The sequence below is a fragment of the Hylobates moloch genome, unplaced genomic scaffold (genome assembly GCF_009828535.3).
Source record: "Hylobates moloch isolate HMO894 unplaced genomic scaffold, HMol_V3 SCAFFOLD_6, whole genome shotgun sequence".
Taxonomy (NCBI): domain Eukaryota; kingdom Metazoa; phylum Chordata; class Mammalia; order Primates; family Hylobatidae; genus Hylobates; species Hylobates moloch.
Genome location: NW_026652281.1, coordinates 130,746,695 through 130,769,080, shown reverse-complemented (window position 1 = coordinate 130,769,080; position 22,386 = coordinate 130,746,695). Strand labels below are relative to the sequence as shown.

Sequence of the window (22,386 nt, the reverse complement as noted above, 5' to 3'; positions counted from 1 at the left end):
ACAAAGTGTAGTTCAAGTCCAATGTTTCCTTATTGATTTTTCTGTGGATGAGTTATCCATTGTTGAAAGTGGGGTCTTGAAGTCCCCTGCTATTGTTATATTGCTATTTCTTCCTTTGGACCTATTGATATTTGCTTTGTATATTTAGGTACTCTGATGTTGACTTCACATATATTTATAGTTATTATATCCTCTTGATCAATGTACCCTTTTATCAATACATAATGATGTCCTTTGTTGTTACAATTTTTGACTTAAAGTGCATTTTTTCAGATATAAATACAGTGACCTCTGCTCTCTTTTGGTTTCCGATTGTATGAAATATCTTTTTCTATACAATTGCTTTAAGCCTATGTGTGTACTTAAAGCTGAAGAGAGTCTCTTATAGGCAGCAGGTTGTTGGGTCTTGCTTTTTTATTCATTCACCCATTCTATATCTTTTTATTGGATAATTTAACCCAATTACATTTAAAGTAATTATTGATAGATAAAGACTTACTATTGACATTTTGTTCATTGTTTCTGGCTGTTTTGTAGTTCCTTTCTTTGTTCTTCTCTTTGTGATTTGATGATTTTCTGTAGTGGTATGTCTTGATTCCCTTCTCTGTCTTTTTTGTACCTACTGTAGGTTTTTGCATACATAAAACATCTTACGTAAGGAGGCTTATGTAAAGCATCTTAGCATTATAACCATCTATTTGAAGTTATAACAATCTATTTGAACCTATTTGAAATGTAGAGTTTAAATTGTATGCAATTAACAAATTCTACATTTTTACTTGCCTCTTCATTTTGTTTTTGATGTCACAATTTCTATGTTTTTATATTATGTATCTATTGATAAATGGATCTATAACATATACATAACAAACCAATAACAAATTATTTAAATATAATTATTTTTGGTACTTTTATCTTTTAGCCTTTATACCAGAGCAAGAAGTGATTTATATACCACCATTACAGTATTAAAGAGATATCAAGAATACACAGTGGAAAAGGATAGTCTTTTCAATAAATGGTCTTGGAAAAGCTAGATGTCCACATGCAAAAAAAAATGAAATTGAACTCTTATTTTGTACTACACACAAAAAAATCAGCTGAAGATGGATTTAAGACTTAAAGGTAAGACCAGAAACTGTGAAACTCCTAGAAGAAAACATAGAGCAAAAGCTTTTTGACATTGGTCTTGGCAATAATTTTCTTGAATATGGCATCAAAACACAAATAGAAAAAGCACAAATTAACAAGCAAGTCTACATCAAACTAAAGAGTTTCCATACATCAAACGAAGCAATCAAAATGAAAAGGCAATTCATGGAATTGGAGAAAATATTTGCAAACCATATACCCAACGAAGGGTTAATATTCAAACTATATACGACACTCTTACAACTCAATAGCAAAAAAATCCCCAAATAACCCAGTTAAAAATGGGCAAGAAACTGAATAGCTATTTTTCCAAAAAAGACAGAAAGGTGGCCAATGTGTATGAAAAGGTGCTCAACATTACCAGTCAACAGGGAAAAGATAATCAAAACCAGAATGAGAGATCCCCTTACAATTCTTAGAATGGTTATTATCAAAAAGCCAAAGATGACAAATGTTGGTGAGGATGTGAAGAAAATAGAATTCTTATATATTGTTGGTGTGAATGTAAATTGGTATAGCTATTACAGCAAATAATGTGAAAGGCCCTCAAAAAAGTAAAAATAAAACTACCATACACTCCAGCAACCCACTTCTGGGTACATATCCAAAGGAAATAAAATCAGCATCTCACAAAGATATATGCACTGTCATGTTCATTGCAGCACTATTCACAATAGCCAAGATATAGAAACAACTTAAGTATTCATGGATGGATGAATGAAAAAGAAAATGTGGTATATATACTTAGCCTTAAAAAAGAAGTAAATCCTACCATTTGTGACAGAATGGTTGAAGCTGGAGGGCATTGTAAGTGAAATAAGCCAGACACAGAAAGACAAATGTCACCTGATCCCACTTATATGTGGAATCTCAAAAAGTCAAACTTATAGGAAGAGAGTAGAAGGGCGGATATCAGGGGTCAGGGAATGGGGGAAATAAGAAGATGTTGGTCAAAGAGTATTAACTTGAAGTTATAAAACAAATAATAAGTTCCAGATACCTAAGGTGCAGCATAGAAACTATACTGAATCATAATGCATTGTATACTTGAAATTTGCTCAAATAATAGATATTAAATGTTATCACCCTGTTCCCCACTACAGGATAACTATGTAAAATGATGGATATGTTAATTAGCTTGATTATGGATGATAATCATTTCACAACATACACATATATCAAAACATCATGTTGTATACCTTAAATATATACAATTTTTATTTGTCAATTGTACCTCAATAAAGCCAGGAAAAAAATGGGTTCTGCCTTAGGGAGCTCACATTCTAGTTTGGGAAAGGAGAAAAATTGTAGGATTACAGACAATGTGCTAGAATTAGTAAAAATGCATGAAAAACACGGGAGTCCTGAAGGCAGGAGCTACAGACTGTCCTAGCAGATGGAGCTGAGATCAGGAAAGGGTCTCCTGAGAAAGTGAAATTTGAGCTGAATTGTGAAGGAGTATATTAGAGACATGGCATGGAACAGACTCTCCAGGCAAAAGGACAGAGAGGTGAAAACTCAAAAAGGGCCCAGGAGTTTGGAATGGAACAGATCACAAGAGGCCAGAATACAGGAGAAAGAGATGGAGATGGAGAGAGACAGAAAGAGAGAGAGAAAGAAGAGAGAGAAGCGATGAGGCTAAATTTTGAAGGGTTTGAATGATACATTAATAGGTTTAGACTTTATCCTTCAGGGTTGGGGAAGAAATGATAAAGTCTGATCAAGGTGGTTAAAGGGCTTAGATTTGAGGCATACAGAGAAGGCTTCAGGAAGAGGGCCTAGAAGCAGGGAGGATTCTCACTTGAACCTAGTCTGTACATAAGTCTAACCTCATGACTGACAAAGTCCTATGTGCTAGTTACCTTGGAATCTGAGATCTAAACCCTCAAATGATTAAAGCTAGGTTACAGGGCTTGGCTCACTTGGCTTAATCAGAGCAGTTGCATTCTGACATAAGAGGAGAAAATGAATTATGCCATTGAAATATAGGCGGGTTTCATCAGTTCCTTCCCTCTCCTAACTGCCTAGAAACTAGTCTGGGATGTTACGAAGTCCATTTTGGATTAATGCAACAATCTGTTACCTACTGCTTTACTTTCAAGGCTGCTCAATCACACCAGATTAAACAGCTCAAAATGAAATTTTCAGCCCACCATTCTTTTATTGAGCACTTACTAATTTATTCTTTATTTTCTGTATAACACTCAGTCCTTTGCCTAGTTTTCAAAACCCTTTATAATTTAACGCCACTTTCCTACTTATTTTATTGTTATTCTCTCCATCAGGCCTTGTTTGCTTCATCAGACCATCATTATTCTTATTTCTCCATTTTTGCATATACCGTTAAACTTTTCTCATGTCTACCTATGTAAAAATGTACTGTTACATGCTAATAAAAAATACTATTTATTAGGACATTTATTCATTTACTTATTCACTAGCTCAGCATACATTCATCAAGGCTCTATGGGAGGTGCTGGAGTTATTGGGGTGGGCAAGGCAGAAAGGTCCTTACCTTCATGGAGCTTGGAGTCAGCCTTGAGCTTTGTTATTTGTTATTTGAAATGCAGTCCTCAGACCAGCAGCATCACCTGACAGCTTGTTAGAAATAAAAATTCTTAGGCCTCACCCCAGAACTATGGAACTAGAATCTGCATTTTAACAAGATCCCTAGGTAATTTAAATACACAATAAATTTTCAGAAGCAATGTGTAGGAGACAGGTGTTGAACAAGCAACTGTAATAGTATATAAAGGCTGCTATGATACTGCAAGAATAGGGATAAGAGAACTAGCACCACATTGTTAAATGTTCAATTATTTAATGGGCATTTTTTTACTCAAGTAAACAATAATTGTGTACATGTGTATGTTCACACATGACATTCTTCTTGGGAGTCCACCGCTCACCTAGTTCAGTTCTTAGTCCACTGTAGGTGCCTAACACATATTTTTGCTAACACTGATTGACTAAGTTGTTTACAGAAGCCCTCAAACAAATTTGAGGGTTTTAGAGGTTTCAGCAAATGATGGAATTGTTCAATTTTTGCTGGTACAGTTTTGATTTATTGAGTGTGGGGGTTTTTGTTTTGCTGCAACAGAAAGGGAATGTTGTTTATTCTTTTCAAAGCCCTATCATTTCAGTATAAACAGGGGTGGAAAATTCATAAGATGAAATGGAACCAAATTTTGCACAGAAAAATTTTTGCTCTGTGGTTCAAGGCTATGGATGAGTTTGCTCTTTTTGTGAATTTGCAGAGAGCTGGATGATTCATGATTTAGCCAATACCTCCAATCTAATTGCCCCAACACACTCTTTACTGTGAAATATCTTAGACTCAACTGGTTAAAAAATGCACTACTTAACACCAACTTTTCTACTTTTTCATCTCTTACGATATGATGATGCAACCCACAGCTTTCCTTACACATTGAGTTGAGACTATGGGTCAATAAAAGCAACCATGTTTTGAATGCAAGACAAATTCCTTTTTGTCCCCCCAGTACCTTCTATCTCATTTTAAATGCAATTTCTTCTTTTAGGTTAATTTAAATGAAATATAATTAATCCTTCTTTGCCTTTCCTCTGGCACACCCTAGAGTTTTGCATGCTCCAAGTTTGGATGCTAAAGGGTGTCTTTTCTACCCACAATTATCCTGATCCTGAGCTTTACCCATCACTTTTAGGTGTGAAACTGTTCAGAAAAATCACTAACGTAGGGTCTGTTATTGATTTCTTCCAGACCCTTGAGAAAAGCCACAATCATTGGTAATCCAACAGAATCATAGTATCTCACAGTTAGAAAACACTGCAGACATTTTCTCGTAGGAGTCTCTATGTGAAGAGAATCCCTTCTACACCCTGTACCCCATGGGATAATCCAGCTTCCATCTCAGAACCAGTTATCAAGACTTACTATAAAGCTAAAGTAGTTAAGATAGGGTAATACCCTGGCAAAGATAGACAACTATATCAACAGAACAGAATCAAGAATCCAGACACAGATCTGCATGTATTTGGTAACTGATTTGTGTGAAAGTGGTATACAGTAAGAAGAAAGGATGACATTAAAATAAATCATGCAAGTTCAATAGGATATCTATGTACCAACAAACAAACAAAAAATCTTGACCCTCTCTCTCACACATACCTATAGAACACCTAGATCTAAAAGTAAAAGGTAAAGCTGAAACTTTCAGAAGAAACTATAAAAGAATATCTTTATGACTTTGAGGTAGGTTAAGTCTTCTTAAGGAAGACACAAAAAGTACTAGCCATAAAGAAAAGATCTTGTGAAATTGGACTACATTAAAGTTATGTATTTCTGTTCAACATGACACACTGCCAAGACAGTGAAAAGATAAGCCACAGAATGGGAGACGATATTAACAATACATACAACTGAAAAAGGACTTATGTCAAGGCTATATGAAGAATACTTGCACAACAATAAGAACAGATGACCTAACAGAAAAGTGACCAAGAGATCTACAAAAGTACTTTATAAAAGAGGATAGCTACTCAAATGGCTAACAAATATGAAAGAAGTACTAGTTGCCAGGGGAATGCAAATTAAAACCGTAATGTGATCCTACAACTCATCTACTTGCTAAAAGGAAAAAGGCAAATGTGGAGCAACTGGAACTCATATACATTGCTGATGAGCTTAAATTCGTAAGCTACTTCTGAAAACAGTTTGGTAGCATCTACAATAGAAAAATATATATAACTTGACCCAGGAATTCCACTCCTAGTTATGCATCCAACAGAAATACACATACCAAAAGACTTTTACAAGAATCTTCACAGCAGCCCTATTTATAATGGCCTTACACTGGGAACAACCCAAATGTTCATCCAGAAAGAATGAATAAATAAATTGTGGTATATCCACAAAACGGAATACTATAAAATAATGAGAATGAATGAACTACAACTATATGTGATACATGGATGAAGGTCACAATATAATATTGGGCAAAAAGAGCCAGACACAAAAAATAGACACTATATGATTCTATTTAGTAGATTCAAAAACAGTTCAATTCATAAAACTAATCTATGCATCAGAAATCAGGGGAGCGGCTACTCCTGTCATGGGAGAAGTGTGAAGAAGGAGACAAAAAGAGTTGCCTGAGATTCTTCATATCATCTATTTCTTAATTTCAGTGCTGATTACACAGGCATTTACACAGGTAGTTTCCTGAAAATTAGTTGGACTGTATAATTTGTGTCTTACTTATTTGTGTGTTATATCTAATAAAATTTATAAAAAGAAAATAAATTGTGTGTCAAAGGGGGAAGATGTGGGGAAACTTCACTCCCATCTATACCTTTGTTTGCTCAAAGTGTTATCTGAAATTTAAGAGGAAAGAGTCCATTAAGTAAAAAAAGAGGTTGAAGTTAAATAAAAACAAGCATCACCACAAATATGAATCTGCTCTGTGTAAGTAAGAAAATTCCCTTTTCCCTGTCTGAGTTTTGTTGTAACACATATGGTAAAATGTAAGAAGCCTTAGCTTACTAGGGAAGCCTGATATATTTGCTTCTGCTTTAATCATGTTTCTCCCCTTTCTCCTATCCCAGTCAGATGGAGATGAGGACTGACCTACCAATGTCCATCTCTCCCATCTGGGTCACCTGTGGATGGAACTTGGGGCCCAGGATACACCTGAACTTTGTAAGTTCACTGTTTCATGTGTGTTAGTCTTATCTTCCTAATTAGACTATACACACCATAAAAGGAAAGACTTGGTGTTCCTTATTTCTATGTATTCTTTATGGTACTAAGGAGAATACAGAACTGGCCACAGGGGCTCAGGAAACATCTTCCTTTGTAGAATGTCAGATCATTCAAAGTGTGAAACCTGAGGCCTGAGAAGAAGTGACTTGCTGATGGGCACATGGCCACAGTTGTATCTTCTGACTCCTGTCCTTGTCTAGCCAGGCTCTCTACACAGCCTTGATAAAGAAATACACACCATGACCCATTCATGCTGTTCCTCTTGGCCTTACTTCTCAGGTGGATATGCAAAGGCACAGCAACTCAATGTTGCTAGCTTCAATTGTTCTGTCCTACTGACTACATTGAGCAAACATTGCCTAAACATGGAGACTCTGGGCATGGGATGGAGGAGCAGTATACATAGTCTCAAAAAGACAGAGGCAGTGACCGGGCTTACTTTAGTGTTCAGACCTGTTGAAGGGTTTTCTGTGGCAAAATAAGAATGCACCAAGAACTAATGCTCCTCCTGTCTCTTTTCATTTGCCTCCAAGGATTATGATGATGTTCAAGGTCCTACATAACCTGAAAGGTGTTGAAGTCTAAACATTAGTCCTTTAAAAATTGCTTATTATTTTTTAAGGGTCACTTGAGCTATTTTCAACAAGAATGCTTCATCCTAACCTAGATTATAAAATGCTCAATGCTAACTTTACTGGCTATGTGAACTTCTTCAACCTTAGTTTCCCAAAGTAATATGAGATGATGAGATAAGAAACTATATGTATTTTAAGACCCTATTCTATAGACTCATTAAGGAACCAATGTTTTGATTAATTAGCTTAAAAGTAATCACTGGTGTCTGTTGTGGACACAGAGAATTAATAAACACTGACTACATGGAATATTAATAATCATTGACTATAAATGTCTTATAGTTCTCTACTTGGAGAGAGAGCACATGCCTTTTATTGAGCACTTATTACATGTCAGCACCATGCTAAACCCTTTAAATACCTTATTCCATTTAATCTTCATAATGATTCCAAAAGATATAATCCTTATTTTATATATAAAGTGTGGCAGATCGTATTTTCCAAAGATGGTCACAATACCCCTACCCCCTCCATTCCACACCTTCTTACGATGCGATGCTGACCCTTCTCTTACTGAAAGGTGGAATCTATGTTCCCTCTCTTTTAATCTGGTTGGGGTTGTGACTATGGCAGAAGTCACACTATGTCACTTTTGAGGGTAGGTTATGAAAGGTGATACAGCTTCTGTCTGCTTCTTTTTGGGACCTTGTTCTTGGAACCCAGCCCTCGTGCTGTGAGGAAGCCCACAGAGGAGCCAGGAGAGGGCACGTGTAGGTGTTCAGGCCAAAAGCCTCAGCTGCCAGACACGTAAAGGAGGGAGTGAGCCCTCAGATGATTCCTTCCCTCAGCTGTCAAGTTATCCACAGTCTTCCAGATTTTCCATCGAAGGCCCCAGATACAAGCAGAGACAAGTCATCCATGGTGCCCCTTTCCAAATTTCCTGACCCATGAAATCCATGAGCTTAATAAAATAACTGTTATTTTTTGTCATGAGTTTGGAGTGGTTATACAGCGATAGTGGTAGAGGCTCTGACATGAAAAGCTAGTTGCCCAGAATCACACAGAAAATTAGTGTAAGAGGCAGAACTAAGCCCAGGCCTAACTCCAGAGCCCACGCTCTTAGCTGCTCTGTTGAGAAAGCCCTGCATATTTACAATTCCTGCAAAGCCAATATCCATCACTCTTGAGATGTAAAGAAAAATGAACATAATGCTGACCTCAAAGAAACAAAACCAGGTGCTCAGGAGAGCAGGAACGGACTTGTGGACAGTCTGGTTTGGCAGGGAAGGATCACTGCCAGAGAAATGAGTAACACTAGCAAAGTGGGCAGGTGCGTGGATGCAGTTCCTATCCAATAACTGAGCTGAGAAATAACACTGGGATGGGATGAGTGATGCTGCCAATATCCTCCAGTCATAATACTGCATCTGGCAGCCTTCTTCCTCCTGCTGGAAACAGCCTCTGGACTTTCCTCCGGCCGGAGGTGGGCCAGCAGCACAGCCAGATAAGGAGATGCCTGTCAGTGAGTCTCAGAAAGCTCTTAGCAGGGAATAAATGATTGGTGGGGGACCAGGGATAGGGTGGGAAGGAAGTGAGGTGATTAACATAATGGAAGGGAAAGAAAATCAAGATGTTTGAAGCTCTGGTATGTGCTAGGTACTAGGTCTCTGTTTGCTCAGGTGTTCTCATAATGATTCTGTGATATTGGTATGAATGGACCTTTTTTCAAATTTGAAGAAACAGACTCAATGGTTAACTTACTGGTTCAAGTCTGAAAGCTTAGTAGCTGCAGGAGCTAGGATCCAAACCCAGGTTTGTCTGAATAATGGGATCCTTGGCCTCAAAACACAGTCATCTCCCCTTCTTTGCTTGACTCATCCCCCCAACCCCTTTGTCTTACCTGTAGTTCCTCCTATGTCTTGCTTAATCCCTTGGGACCAGCCCAAGTTTCTCCTTTTCCATAAGCCAGCCCAGGTCATTTTAGTCCTCAGTGATCTTTCTCTCTTCTCTACCTATTGACTATTAACCCCACTTTTGGGAATTATTCAAAAGCATGTTCTGCTTTATTATCTACTTTTCTCCTTGCATACCTTGGTTCTTCTACTGCGTTGCAAACTTAGAGGTCTGAACTCACTTCTTGCTTCTTTAAATCTGCCATAATGCTTAGTTAGCCTTGTGCCTAATGCAAGGTTTAGATCCCAGGTGGTGCTCAATTTAAAACATCAGAGTGATGACTCCTTTCTTGTGTCTGTGGAAATACATGCCCACAATAGCCAGAACCAAAATAAAGCAAAATCCCTCTCTATTGATTTTTTTCCATTCCCAAAATGAGACATGAAAGAGAAAATGAATCTCAGGGGGGTCCCCAGCCAGAAAGACATTTTTCTAACAGCCCCCTCTACCTGCTGCTCAGGAGATAAAGATAAATAACCTGGCAGCAGTGGTGGCCAGTGGGTTCCCCCAAGTGCCCAGCCAGGACCCTTTGAATCCCAGAAGTTAGAATGTGGCTGGCAAAGTTCCATCCATGGTGGACTAAGTCTTAACACCAAACAACAAAGATGATCCACAGGAAGTTGAGGGCTACTTCCTAGAGTTCTTCCTGATGGCAGCTGAAGTGGTCCAACATTACCTATTTTACACTCTGTGTGTTTCTAAGGTAACACTTTAATAGCCTCATAGCAGGGTACAGGGCCCCAAAAGTCATGGTATTGGGTTTATCATTAAACTTGGTGAGCTCTGAGCCCTTGGCCAATGAATACCTAGGAAGGATCTTGATTGACAGGTAGCATGGCTCAACCCACCTTGCTGAGCCATGGTACCTGTCAATCAAGATTCTTTCTAGGTATTCATTGGTATTGGCTCCCTCCCTTACGTGCCTCCCTATCCGCCTCAGTGCGTTTGCTCACCATCATCCCCCAGCAGGGATTCCCTCCTCATTTCTCTTTGCTTCTGTGGAAAAATCTTATTTCATCTTTCAAGGCACCATTCAGTGCTTCCCAGAAGTCTCTGTTCACCTTAGCCCACACGAATTTTTCCTTTCTCAGAAGAACTCTAGCACTGATTCTATGAAGTACGTGTAACAAAGGGTTTTGTGCAACCCTTGGTTACACATTTCCCTAGTTCCTGTGTCCCAGGGAGGCAGCATGGGGCAGTGAAAAGAGCCTGTAATTTGGATCAGCAAGACCATAACCCACGACTTCCCGGTTCTGTGACCCTGAAGATCTCTACAGAGTAGCACAGCCATTATTGTTCATCCTCCTCAACAGCTGCTTCCTGCTCCTTTGGATGATGGGCTGGCATTTCTTTCACCAGCTTTCTACTGATGGACACTAAGCCATCTCCTGCTTTTTAAAACAGTGAAATGAATGTCCTTATGCGCACATCTTATCACATTTGCATGATCATTTCTATAAGATAAATGGAATTTACCCATAGGATAAATAGATTCCAGATCTCTCTCACAGTCACAAATTTAAGGCCATTTCTGATTCTATTTCCTCATTTGCTCCCCATTTATCCTTTCTACTTAAAGTGCTACAGTTAACAACATGCCCTCTCCAGCTTTGGCTGTGACTATGGAATGTCCCACAGTCCCTTCCCAGATGAAGCTGACTTTCCAAAGTGGCACCAGTTACATTTTTGCTCTTATCTCTGTCTCACCATCTCCCTCACTCCAGCTGAGCAGGCTGCACCTGATCTTGGTGGGGGCAAAATATTCTCCTGGGTGCTCGCCTCTGCTCCCTCAGGAGATGGCTCTTAAAGACAAAGATACTGTTAGGAATAATAAAAATTGAATAAAAATTCAAAGCAAGGCCAATTAATAAAACAGAGTTAGGGAGTCCTATAAAGGAAAAAGGATGTCTCCCACTTTTTAAAAAAATTATAACAATCCCTGGGGAGCCATAAGGGACCTTCAGAAGATTGCTGGTCTTGGAAGACAGCTGTGTGTCAAGGATAAATCATGGGTATTAGAATCAGACAGACACAGGTTATAATCTCAGCCCTGCTGGGTACCCACATGCAAGTGAATTAATTTCTCTGAGCCCTAGTTTTCTCATCACAAAATGCTGTTGACATACCAGGCAGAGTTGTCAAGAAGATTAGCAGTAACATGATCTAACACTTATCAGGGTGCCTGACACATAGTAGGTACAACACATGAAAGAAAGAAATTTTTGCTACTATTTTTCCAGCAAAGAGATCAGAGCTTTCCTGAATAGTGGGGTAGCTGGCAACATTAGCATGACAAGCTAACTTTATTTTCTGGTTCCTTTTAATTTCTTTATCTCCAATTCTTCCCACTTCTTCTCCAAATCCATTCAGGGACCAGGACTGAGTTGCCCTGTGTTACACAGGTAGTTAGTGACAGCTAGAAATTCTCTCCATTAGCCAATTTTCTCTTGATTAAATGAAAAATACGACAGAGTCCTTAGCTACTGTGAAGATGGACATTCAACAAACATGTTGAGTATTTAGAACATACAACCCCTCATGTCAGGTTTTGAATAAGTTGTAGAAATGAGTCTACCAGTCTCAGTAAGAAACAGACATGGTAACTATAGTGCAGGGTTGAAGATTTAAGATGCCCTCAGAGAGGTGTAGGTGACAGCAACAGTGGCAACAGCAGCAATAACAACAGCATTTACTGTGTGTCACCCCTGTGCAAGGCAAATGTTTTCCATGAATCACATCATTTAATCCTCAAAATATCTCATTTGAGGTAGGTCTTATTATTTTTCCTATTTTCCAGAAGTGGAAACTGGGTGTAGGAAAGTTATTTTCTAAAGCTCACACAGCTAGTAGGTAGTAGAGTCAGAATTCAATCCCAGCCAGCTCTGCTACAGAGTTCAAGCTTATAACTATGACTGTAAAGCACAGATTCAGAGGAGTAATTGGGGTTGGTTGGGGGAGAGTGAGAAGGCAACATTTGCAAATGGGGAAGGAGTTGAGCAGGAAAGGTGGGAAAAGTCACTCCAAGCAGAGGGAACAATAAAGGCATAATGGGAGCATGGAGCTGGGAGACAGAATGAAGCACAACTTGGCTTGGTGGGAGCCTTGGCTAAGCTGGGAATCATAAGGAGGTGAGCCTTAGATGGGGAGCTAGGGACATACTAGAGACCATCTTACTCCCATTTTGCAGAGGAAAAAGTGAGACACACAGAGAGAAAGTGACTCATCCAGTGGGTTAGTAGTAGCTGAGATTGAGCTTCTTTTTAAATTCCTTTACCACCTCCTCCACCCCTTGTGACAACAGCTGGTCCTACTTCTGCCTTTGGGTGGGACTCCACTCTGCTTTAGCAGGCAATGTGCCTCCTAATTTTGAGGCCATTTCTCCTTAAGCCACTAGATGCAAACAGTGACTGTCATTAGCTAGGTTTGTGGTTTCTGTTAGTGTCCTTGACACCATTTATTTTCTGCTGGGTATCTTGGACTTAATTCACCTATTATCTCCGTTGGACATAGCTAGAGGTAAAAGCATATGTAAGTGGTGTATCAAAAATGATTCATTGACCACGGTTGGATGGTGGTACCTAACTCATATTCAAAACCATCAGGCTCCCCATAGGGGTTTCAGCATACTTTCCTCATTAATTAAATTAGTTATGCTTTCATTTTTTTTCTCTCTAGAGCTCAATACTTCTTTGCAGGTGAACAATTGGTTTCTTGGTCACAGATGCTGTATATCCAGTGAGGGTTTAAAAGAAAAACAAGAGGTCGTCTCCGGGAAAATGCAGGATCTACGAAGATGTAGCTAGCCATAAATAGGTTTCTCTGGATACAGAAATTTAGGGACCGTCTTTCTTTTAGTGCAGCCGTCATTTATGGTCTGGATTTTCCAAAGTATATGAAAGGAAAGAAAAATAAGCAATCAGATTTCATGCTTGGAATCAAAAATGGAGGGGAAAAGGAGAAAAATTCCCTTAAAAAGTATATATAAATAAGATATTCCAAATGTGTCTAAATGCAGTAAGTACATACGGTGGTTGTTTATTCGTCACTATTCTTTTAGGGCTCTCAAACTGGTGGCGTACAAGCTGAATCTAGGCATGCTTTTGTTTGGTCTGCACGGAGTTCCCATGGCAATGACTATCCAGAGCCGAGGGGGAGCTATCCTCTCTAGCTGACACATGCATGTGCCGTTCACCACAGCCCCCAGCTGACTTCCACTCCTATGCTATTGAACTTACACTAATTATCTGTGTGATTTTGGCTATGTCCCTTCCTCTCCCTGTCACCCAGAATCCTCGCCTATCGAATTGGGATGGCCATGTTAATCGCATTTTTATTTCGTTTATTGCCTGCCTCTTCTCTCTGGAATGCAAGCTCCAGGAGAGTAGGAGCTTTTGTCTGCTATGTTCTGTGATGTCGCTCACAGTACCTTGAACAATGTTTGTTAAATAACAGTTGCTAAAGAAACACTTAATGAATAAATAAATGAATAATTGGTCCTCAATATCCCCTTCAGCTCTGTGAAAAACTTTCTGAAAATTTTCCTATTGTAATTTTGGAGAAAAAAAAATCTCTCCGTCAATTAAACTGTTCAAAGTATAAACTTCCAGAACAATCTAGAGAAAGCAATTATGCTTCCCCCTTGCTGATGGCCAGAACTGCAGGCTGAGACACAGAAAATGATGGTTTCATTTGCATACCCAGTGAAGGCTTTTATTTTCCTGTCACTGCACTCATTTAAACATTTCCATGCTGCTTTTGGAGCTTGTGAAACTTCTACTCTTCTTCTCAAAGGTCTGTAAAACTTCTCAGTAGCAGAACCTGGTTCTGGGTCTCACCATCAGGTAGCAGAAGATTAAAATGGAAAAAGTAGGAGCCATTGATCTGGAGTTCCACACCCTATCTCCCATGATGGGGGCCACCCCCACACAGTCCATGTACATTTCACACCTGCCATGACTGCAGAATCACCTCACCTGGGCCAGTCCCTTTGTGTTGGTGTTGCTTGCTAATGGAAAGGAAAAAACAGTCAAGGGGAAATATGCTGGTGAAACCCTTGGTAAGTTCCTCTTGCTGGCTTGGCCTGCAGAAGGCAGGGTCATCAGGACAGCCAGGCCCCTGCTTTGAAGGCCACAGTCAACACCCCTGTGCCAAGGGCCTCGCTCACCCAGCAAGTAACATACTATAGGGTAGTGAGCCGGCAGACCCTAGGCTCCATGTTTATGGCTTTTGACTCAATATCAAACTCAATGCTTTTGACTCAGCATCATTTCTAGCTGCTGTATGGGCCTTGCTTTCCGTACTTTTAAGCTGACTTCTCTGGGCAGCACCCTAGTTCAGTGACTTCCAAACTTTAATCCCATCAGCCCTGGGGCAGAAGTGGGTGAGGAGGCTTGTGAAACATGTAGAACTTTCTCTCCAACTGCAGAGTTTCAAATTCTAGAGAGCTGAAATGAAGTCTGAGAACCTGCATTTGGACAAACATCCCAGGTAATTCTGACACAGAGGGTCCCAGCAGAAACCCCCATGCCTAGTCCCAAGACCCAGATTAGCTATCACACATTTCCTGCTCATCATTTTTGACACATCCTTGTGACACTGTTCCTTGTAGAAATGAACCTGTGGCCTAAGTGAGGTTTGCATTTTCAAAATGAGAAGTGTTTCACAATTTCAGGCTGCCTTCATCAACTTGCCTCAATATTTACTCTCAGGCTCTTGCTCTTCCCCACAATACTCCAGTGACATCAAGAAGAGCAAGAGAAATGGGTTTGCACAGCTCTTGCTGGGATGGGAGGACAGAGAGCAGGAGGTGGAAAGAGGGGAAAGAGGAAGGTTTCTCATAGACTCTCAGTGCCAGAGGCATACTGGTTACTATGAAACTTGTGTGTGAATGCAAAGGTCAGGCTATCATTGGTTATTGGCTTGGGCTGTCCTCATTGGCCACCATCTTCCTACCGTGAGTCAGTTAAAAGGCCCTCAACAAGGCTGGGCATGGTGGCTCATGCCTGTAATTCCAGCACTTTGGGAGGCCAAGGTGGGCAGATCACAAGGTCAGGAGTTCAAGACCAGCCTGGCCAACATGGTGAAACTGCATCTCTACTAAAAATACAAAAATTAGCTGGGCATGGTGGCACATGCCTGTAATGCCAGCTACTGGGGAGGCTGAGGCATGAGAATTGCTTGAACCCGGGAGGCAGAGGTTGCAGTGAACCAAGATCATGCCATTGCACTCCAGCTCTGGGCAACAGAGCAAGACTCGGTCTTGGAAAAAATAAATAAGTAAATAAATTAGTGGAGGGAGGAGGTTATGACATCAGGCTCCAGGAGACCTCCAAAGCGCCGTCACTCCCCCGCCTGAGACTTCTCCTGAGAGTAATTATCTCCACCAGGTTGAGACAATTATTACACATTCCAATTCAGTCTATGATCAAGAATAAAAGAGAGAATTCTGAAAGCTAAAGTCATAATTTCCCATTTTCGTCTATTCTCCTAGCACCCTCTAACCTCCTCTCATTCTCTTACTAAGGGCACCTGAACCCAGGAAAATATTGATGCCATGGAGAAGCCATTGGGAAAGTGGGGCCATGGGTGTAATAAGCTGAAGAAGCTCACTCTCAGTTCATTTGAAGGCAATGGAGCCTTGGGCTGAGACTGCACAGTAGGGTAGCATTGGACTGGGCACCAATCAGCCATAGGTATCGCCTGGGTGATCTTAGAGAAAATGCCTTTCCTCCCCTCTCTGGCCTCAGTTTCCTCGTGTGTAACATGGGGTGGGTAAACTAGAGCATCCTACTGATCCCGCCCAGAGCTAATAGTCCCTGAAACTGTGGTTCCCTGTTTCCTAAATGCTTCCTCCCTCTTGGACTCACCCTTGATTCCTCCCCCTCCTCATCCTCATAGATCCAATCCATCAGCAAGTCCTGTCAATTCTAGTCTCAGAGTGAACCATAAATCCATGTCAATGATCATCATTATAATTTCCATCACTGTAATTTCCTCAGGATGGCTGTGAGAGACTCTTGTTTGGTCCCTCTGCTTCCACTCTGGACTCTTCTCTGCCCCAATTCATTTTCCTCATAGCTCCCCAGAGTGGTATTTTAGCATGCAAATGAATCCTTCCCTTGCTTAAAACCCTCCAATGGTTTTCCATTGCATTTAAAATAAAACATCAAATTTAAAATGTGACCACAGGGCTCTGCACAGGCCTCTGCCTCTTCCTCCAGTATTATCTCAAACCCCTGTTCTCTTGATTCACTGTAAGCCAGACACGCTTGTCACTCCTACAGTCCTTGAGAGCACTAAACTCTTTTTCACCTGAGAACCTTTGCATATGGCTATTTATGTCTCTTAGCTTTATACAAGTCTAGCTCATTCTTACCCATCAGCTCCTCAGAGAAACCTTCTCAGAACACTCTAAGTAAGGCTTGTTTAATTCCACTTCTTGTATTATCTATTGCAACAGCAGATTCATTTTATTCATAGCACATCCCAACTTACACATTCACGATAGTTTGTTTAATGTCTCATATCACTATACTGCCAGCTCCTTGAAGCAAAGGCTCCTGCCCTCCACACTCCATCACCAATATATCTTCATATCCTCAGCACCTAGAACCATGCCCTGCATGTCGCAGGCAGTTAGCAATATCTGTTGAATAAATGAATGATCTTGACCACACATATGGGGAAATGGACCAGAAATGAAAGTTGAGGGAACTAAAGATAAATTTTGTCTGTGATGATTTTTATTCCTTCTTTAACATACTCCTCAAAATCTAAAATATCTATTAAAAATAGGTCTTTGGGCTGGGCACAGTGGCTCATGTCTGTAATCCCAGCACTTCAGGAGGCTGAGGTAGGCAGATCACTTGGGTTCAAGAGTTCAAGACCAGCCTGGGCAGCATAGGGAAACCTCAACTATACAAAAAATACAAAAATTAGCTGGGTATGGAGGTTTGTGCCTGTAGTCCCAGCTACTCGGGAGGCTGAGGTGGGAGGATGGCTTGAGCCCAGAAGGTCAAGGCTGCAGTGAGCTGAGATTGCACCACTACACTCCAGCTAGGGTGACTGAGTTAAAAAAAAAAGTTTTTTTTTTTTTGGAACAAGAAGCAGGCTTAAAAGTAAATTCATGGGTCCCTTTTTAATCTCACCATCAACCTAATTAAAAAAATAAATTGTAATCTGTGATCATAGCTGAAGTGATTTTTAACTTTCACTGTTAAAATGGGTTATACAAAACCAATTTATTCAATATACATTTCAAAGGGTGGGTGGAGGAGTCTTTAAAGCGTTTCAGTAGCATTTGCTGGCATACACCGTTGACTGTGCTAATTCTGAACTATTTTTATCTATTCATGGTGCCAGTGCAGAAAACATTGATTTTAGGCACAGTGGCCAATACTGCCAGTTGATTCCCCCAATATCGATTCCTACCCTGCCTACTCTAGAGGCTGGAAAACCTAAATTCTTGCCTTCTCAGCCTCTCTTCCCACTAGAAATAATCATGGCCACTGTCCTGACCAATGAGAAAGAAGCAGACATCTGTGTGTGGTGGAGAGTATTTTGTTAAGCTTTTGTTCTTCTGATCCAAAAAGACAGAAATAGAAGGCAACACTTTTTTTCCTTCATGCTGTTTGAACATGGACACAATATTTGGGAACCGCCATCTTATGAACAAGAAGAAAAGGCCAAGATAATTACAGAACGGCCAATCTGGATTTCACCACAAGCCACTACCTGCTACCACTTTTCTTATGCGTGAGAAAGATAACCCTCTTTACTGGGTTATCTTTATCTTTACCATATTACTATGGTCAGGTTTTGATGTTATTTGCCGACAATTACACTTGGCCACATTTTGTTGGTTTTGGTTACTAGACATTGACATCAACTTTGAAGAGATTAGAAAGACTTAAAGCTACTTGTGGATAAGTGCAGATATATGCAATTCAGATGAAATTGATTCCCCAAATAGTAAATTAGTAAGGGTTTATGACATTTTCTTTAAATAAGCAGTAAGATCAGTTAATTGAAGCTCATTTGGAAGGATGTTTGATGTCAGCTTTAAAAGCCCCTTCTACTGTAGCACCCAGAGCGTCTAACATAGTACTGTGCATATCAGAAGGTCATGAAACTTACTGACTTCATCAGGAAATATATAAACAACAATGACAACAAAAGTTTCTACTGATATTTTTCATTGTCTTCTTAGTCTCTAACTTTGATCATTGTCTTAGCATCCTTGTCTTTTTGTCTGGTTCAAGGTAAGATGAAGTGCATGTCTCTTCTCTTCTACATATATTTCCAAGAAACATTTTGATACATTCTCACTCTCGAGGGAGATTTTACAGGCTCCTAAACTCTGGGATTAACCAAGGTTGGCTTGATAAAAAAAAGTCCATCTCAAGTGGATCAAAGTTCTAACTTCCTCTGGCAGTTCACTCTTGTGTCTGTCAGAAATTTCACCCAAAGTCACCAACCCTTCTCCCAATTCCTATGAGGAGGAGCCTTAGGAATCCAGATATTGCTGGTCTCTGGTGTAAACCACTGGCTATTTCTGCTTTGTTAATGGACTTCTCGAGAAGAAGGTATTAGGCTTTCAAATCAGTGTGAGCAGTGGCATCATTTCTTCCAGTGAAGTTTAGACAAAATCCAATTTAAAAAAAAATCAATTAACATAATAAAAAAGCATCCAGTTATAGCGCTTCCTGCGTGAAGGCTGGGTACTGTGTTATAGGATCCATACATACTTTTAAACTTTCCAACAACATTTGAGGTAGGAACTGTTATTTCCATTTTATTAATGAAAAAGAGGCATAGAGTAGAGTTGTTTTATGAAAATCAGAGAGGAGGGAGGCTGGATATGTTGTTCAGTCTCCTCTTCACCTCAATGTCAACTCCTATGATACCCTAGTGGAACCCTCAGAAGTCCAGAAAGCATAGTTTGAAAATCCTCTTGCAGCCAGAGGTCACAAACTCAAACACCCTCTGGGGCCAGCTGAGTAACACAGGAACAAAGAAGGTCAGGTTGGGGCTGGGGTGAACCGTGAATGCGCGGACCTGTTCAAGAGGGCAGCTACCACTCAGTTTTGGACAACCATTGCCAAATTCTGTACAGATTAAACAAAAACATGTCTGACAGAAGATTCAGTTTGTGGACCACAAGGTTGAAACCCCTGGAGGAATAGTTGGGAGAAAGAAAACACACCCTGAGATCATAGCATAAAGGTACTGTGAAAAGATGAGATGCTCACTGATGAAGGAAATACAGGAGAAAAAACAAGTTCATGGGTCTTCTCTGACACCTGCATGTTGTGATGGCCCTACATTATACTGACTAGTTAGGAATTGTTTCTTCCCACTGTTTATCCACGAGCCTGATTTATTTTTAAGCAAGCCCTTCCCCTGCTTGGTTCTCTCTACTCTTCACCATGTGTTTGCCAGTATTGGCCAAGCAGCCAGTCTCACACCTCCTCTCCCACACGCCCCCCACCCCCCACTGTCTTCTTATTTAAAGAAAAACAAGATTATAATGAACGATGAGACTTTCTAAGTTATACAGCAGGCCAAATAAGTCCTGAGGGAAGCTTGTTAGAAAGAATTTACTCCATTGCTGCTTAGGAATATTGGTCCTCCTTGACACTGAAATGCAAAACGTAGACGGGTGGTAAAGATGCCTCCAGCACATGTCTATGAGACCTTGATATTATGCGCTTATGCCTCCATATCTATCCATGGAGGCCAAATTCTGAGCCATGATTCCCTGTAGGCTTTTGAAATTTGGTAATCTAAGACAGTGCCTACTGGAAAAAGAGTTCACAGACATTAAGCAACTGTAAAAGGAAATAGAGTCAGTGCTTATTTATCAGGCATATTGGTGGGGAAGTGTGGCATGCACATCCAGAATGTAGTCAGAAGAACAGGAGGTCAGTAAATGTGGGACTTGGTCTAGATTGGCAGCTTTCCTGCCTTCCTCACCCCCCTCTCCTGTCCACCCTTTCTCTTTTCTTAGCTTCAGTCACTTTTTTTTTTCCAAAATAAATTGTATTCACAAGTCCAATATGTAAAACAGACAAAAATGGAGCTATTCTGATTCCATGTGGGGGGCTAAAATCCCACTGATTTAGTTACTCGAGTGCTTTCAATGTGATATCTGAGGCACCTCTGAGAAATTCCATTTTTTTTTTCTTTTTTTTTTAAGACAAGAGTCTTGCTCCATCACCCAGGCTGGAGTGCAGTGGCACGATCTTGCCTCACTGCAACCTCTGCCTCCCGGGTTCAAGTGACCCTCCCACCTCAACCTCCTGAAGTAGCTGGGATTACAGCCACCTGCCACCACACCCAGCTAATTTATTATTATTATTATTTTATTATTTTTTATTTTTAGTAGAGACAGGGTTTCACCATGTTGGCCAGGCTGGTCTTGAACTCCTGATCTCAAGTAATCTACCTGCCTTGGCCTCCCAAAGTGCTGGGATTACAGGCGTGAGCCACCATGCCCGGCCTGAAATTCCACTTTTTAATCACAAGAAACAAATTTACATCATCACTGGAACTAGATTATTTCTAGAGTCTTTCTCAGAACCAAAGAAAAGGAGAACTTTTTTCTCTTTAAGATGAAGACGCCAACATCTACTAGGGTGAGGTGACTTTCCGAGGGCCCCATAAAGGGCCCGTGTGCTGGAACCAGTGCTAGAACTTACTCATAATCCAGTGCTAGAACTTACTCATAATCCAGTGCTCTTTCCACCATGCAGAAGTAGGAAAGGACAACATTCTTAATCTCAACTCACTTGCCTACTAGCTGTGTAACACTGGCAAGATATTCAACATTTCTGTGGTTCCTCATTTGTAAAAAGAGACATGATGGGAGTACCACCTTGTGTTCCTGTAAGGACTCAATGAGATAAGGCATGTACAGGATTCAGAACCTTGCTTGGCATTTGGTAGGTGCTTCATAAGTGTTAGTTGTACCACACAATGCTCCTTTCTTTCCTCTGTACCTTTCAGCTACAACGCATCAGTCATAATTATGCCTATTAACCTTGACAGAGCACATCAACCAGAAAGCAGACAGAGATGGCCCAGCTACAGGATGATGCAGATAATCCACAGCATGCAATGGACAGTTGACTGTAAACAATAGTTGAAAAACTGAATACAGTGGAGTCTGAAATAATTCATCTCTTTACTTTCCAGTATTTAAAAAACAAACAAACAAAAAAACAAAACCATAGCATTAGGCAAAGGGATTGAGAAGAGCTGACTGACCTGGGAGAAATGTCGCATCCTTGCTGCATGAAGGCTCCCAGGGAGAACCACAGACTGTTGAATATCCCAAATTCATTGGACTGGTCACTGGTTGTCTGGTCCCGTCCTTCCTCAAACTCTTCACTGTGCCATTCATAGGGACTGAAGCGGCTGACCAGGAAGAGGACAACACTCACTCCAATGTAGGCAAAAACAATGCACATCCAAATCTCATAAGCCAAAGGATCAAGGAAGGAGAAGACACCCGGCTTGGATTTCTGTGGTTTTTTAATCATGATGGAGATCCCCAAACTCATAAATGGTTTGGAGAAATCTATAACTTCTTCCCGGACCAAAGTGATAGTTAAGGGAGCCACAGCTACATCTGCTCTCTGAAAAAAAAAAGAAAATGCAGGTGAGCTCAGCAGCCTTTTTCATTCTCTTGTTTGTCTTCTCATTGTGACTATTCTTTTGTGTCTTAAAGGATATGAGAGTGGGAAAGAACCTTTGAAGTCCAACCCCTCCTACCCTATAAAATATTTTTGATGAATGGATGGTCAGCTCAATATCTTACAAGAGATTTTCTAGTTATTTGACTGTTCTAAATGTTAGAGCCATCTTCCTCATACTACAAGAAGGAAGCTGTTGTGGTATCTGTTGTTTTTGCCTGCTCAGCAGCCCCACTCCCTTCCTCTGGCCAGAGAACCATTCTTGCCC

The 22,386-nt window shown here is 40.4% G+C and overlaps 1 protein-coding gene and 1 long non-coding RNA gene across 4 annotated transcripts in view; both read right to left on the bottom strand.

The window, feature by feature from the left end:
• The window catches only part of GRIA1 (glutamate ionotropic receptor AMPA type subunit 1), a 323,093-nt gene that overhangs the window by 84,950 nt on the left and 215,757 nt on the right, over positions 1–22,386 (bottom strand). For all 3 annotated transcript variants that reach the window (XM_032158439.3, XM_032158438.2, XM_032158437.2), the window contains exon 11: positions 21,691–22,061. In XM_032158439.3, the coding sequence (XP_032014330.1) occupies positions 21,691–22,061 (371 nt within the window). The remainder of the gene's footprint in view (positions 1–21,690; positions 22,062–22,386) is intronic.
• On the bottom strand, positions 525–10,460 carry LOC131383674 (uncharacterized). The gene is made up of 3 exons (XR_009213864.1): positions 10,377–10,460; positions 3,668–3,750; positions 525–622 (listed from the first exon to the last, which is right to left on the bottom strand). It is a non-coding gene; the product is annotated as an uncharacterized LOC131383674 (long non-coding RNA).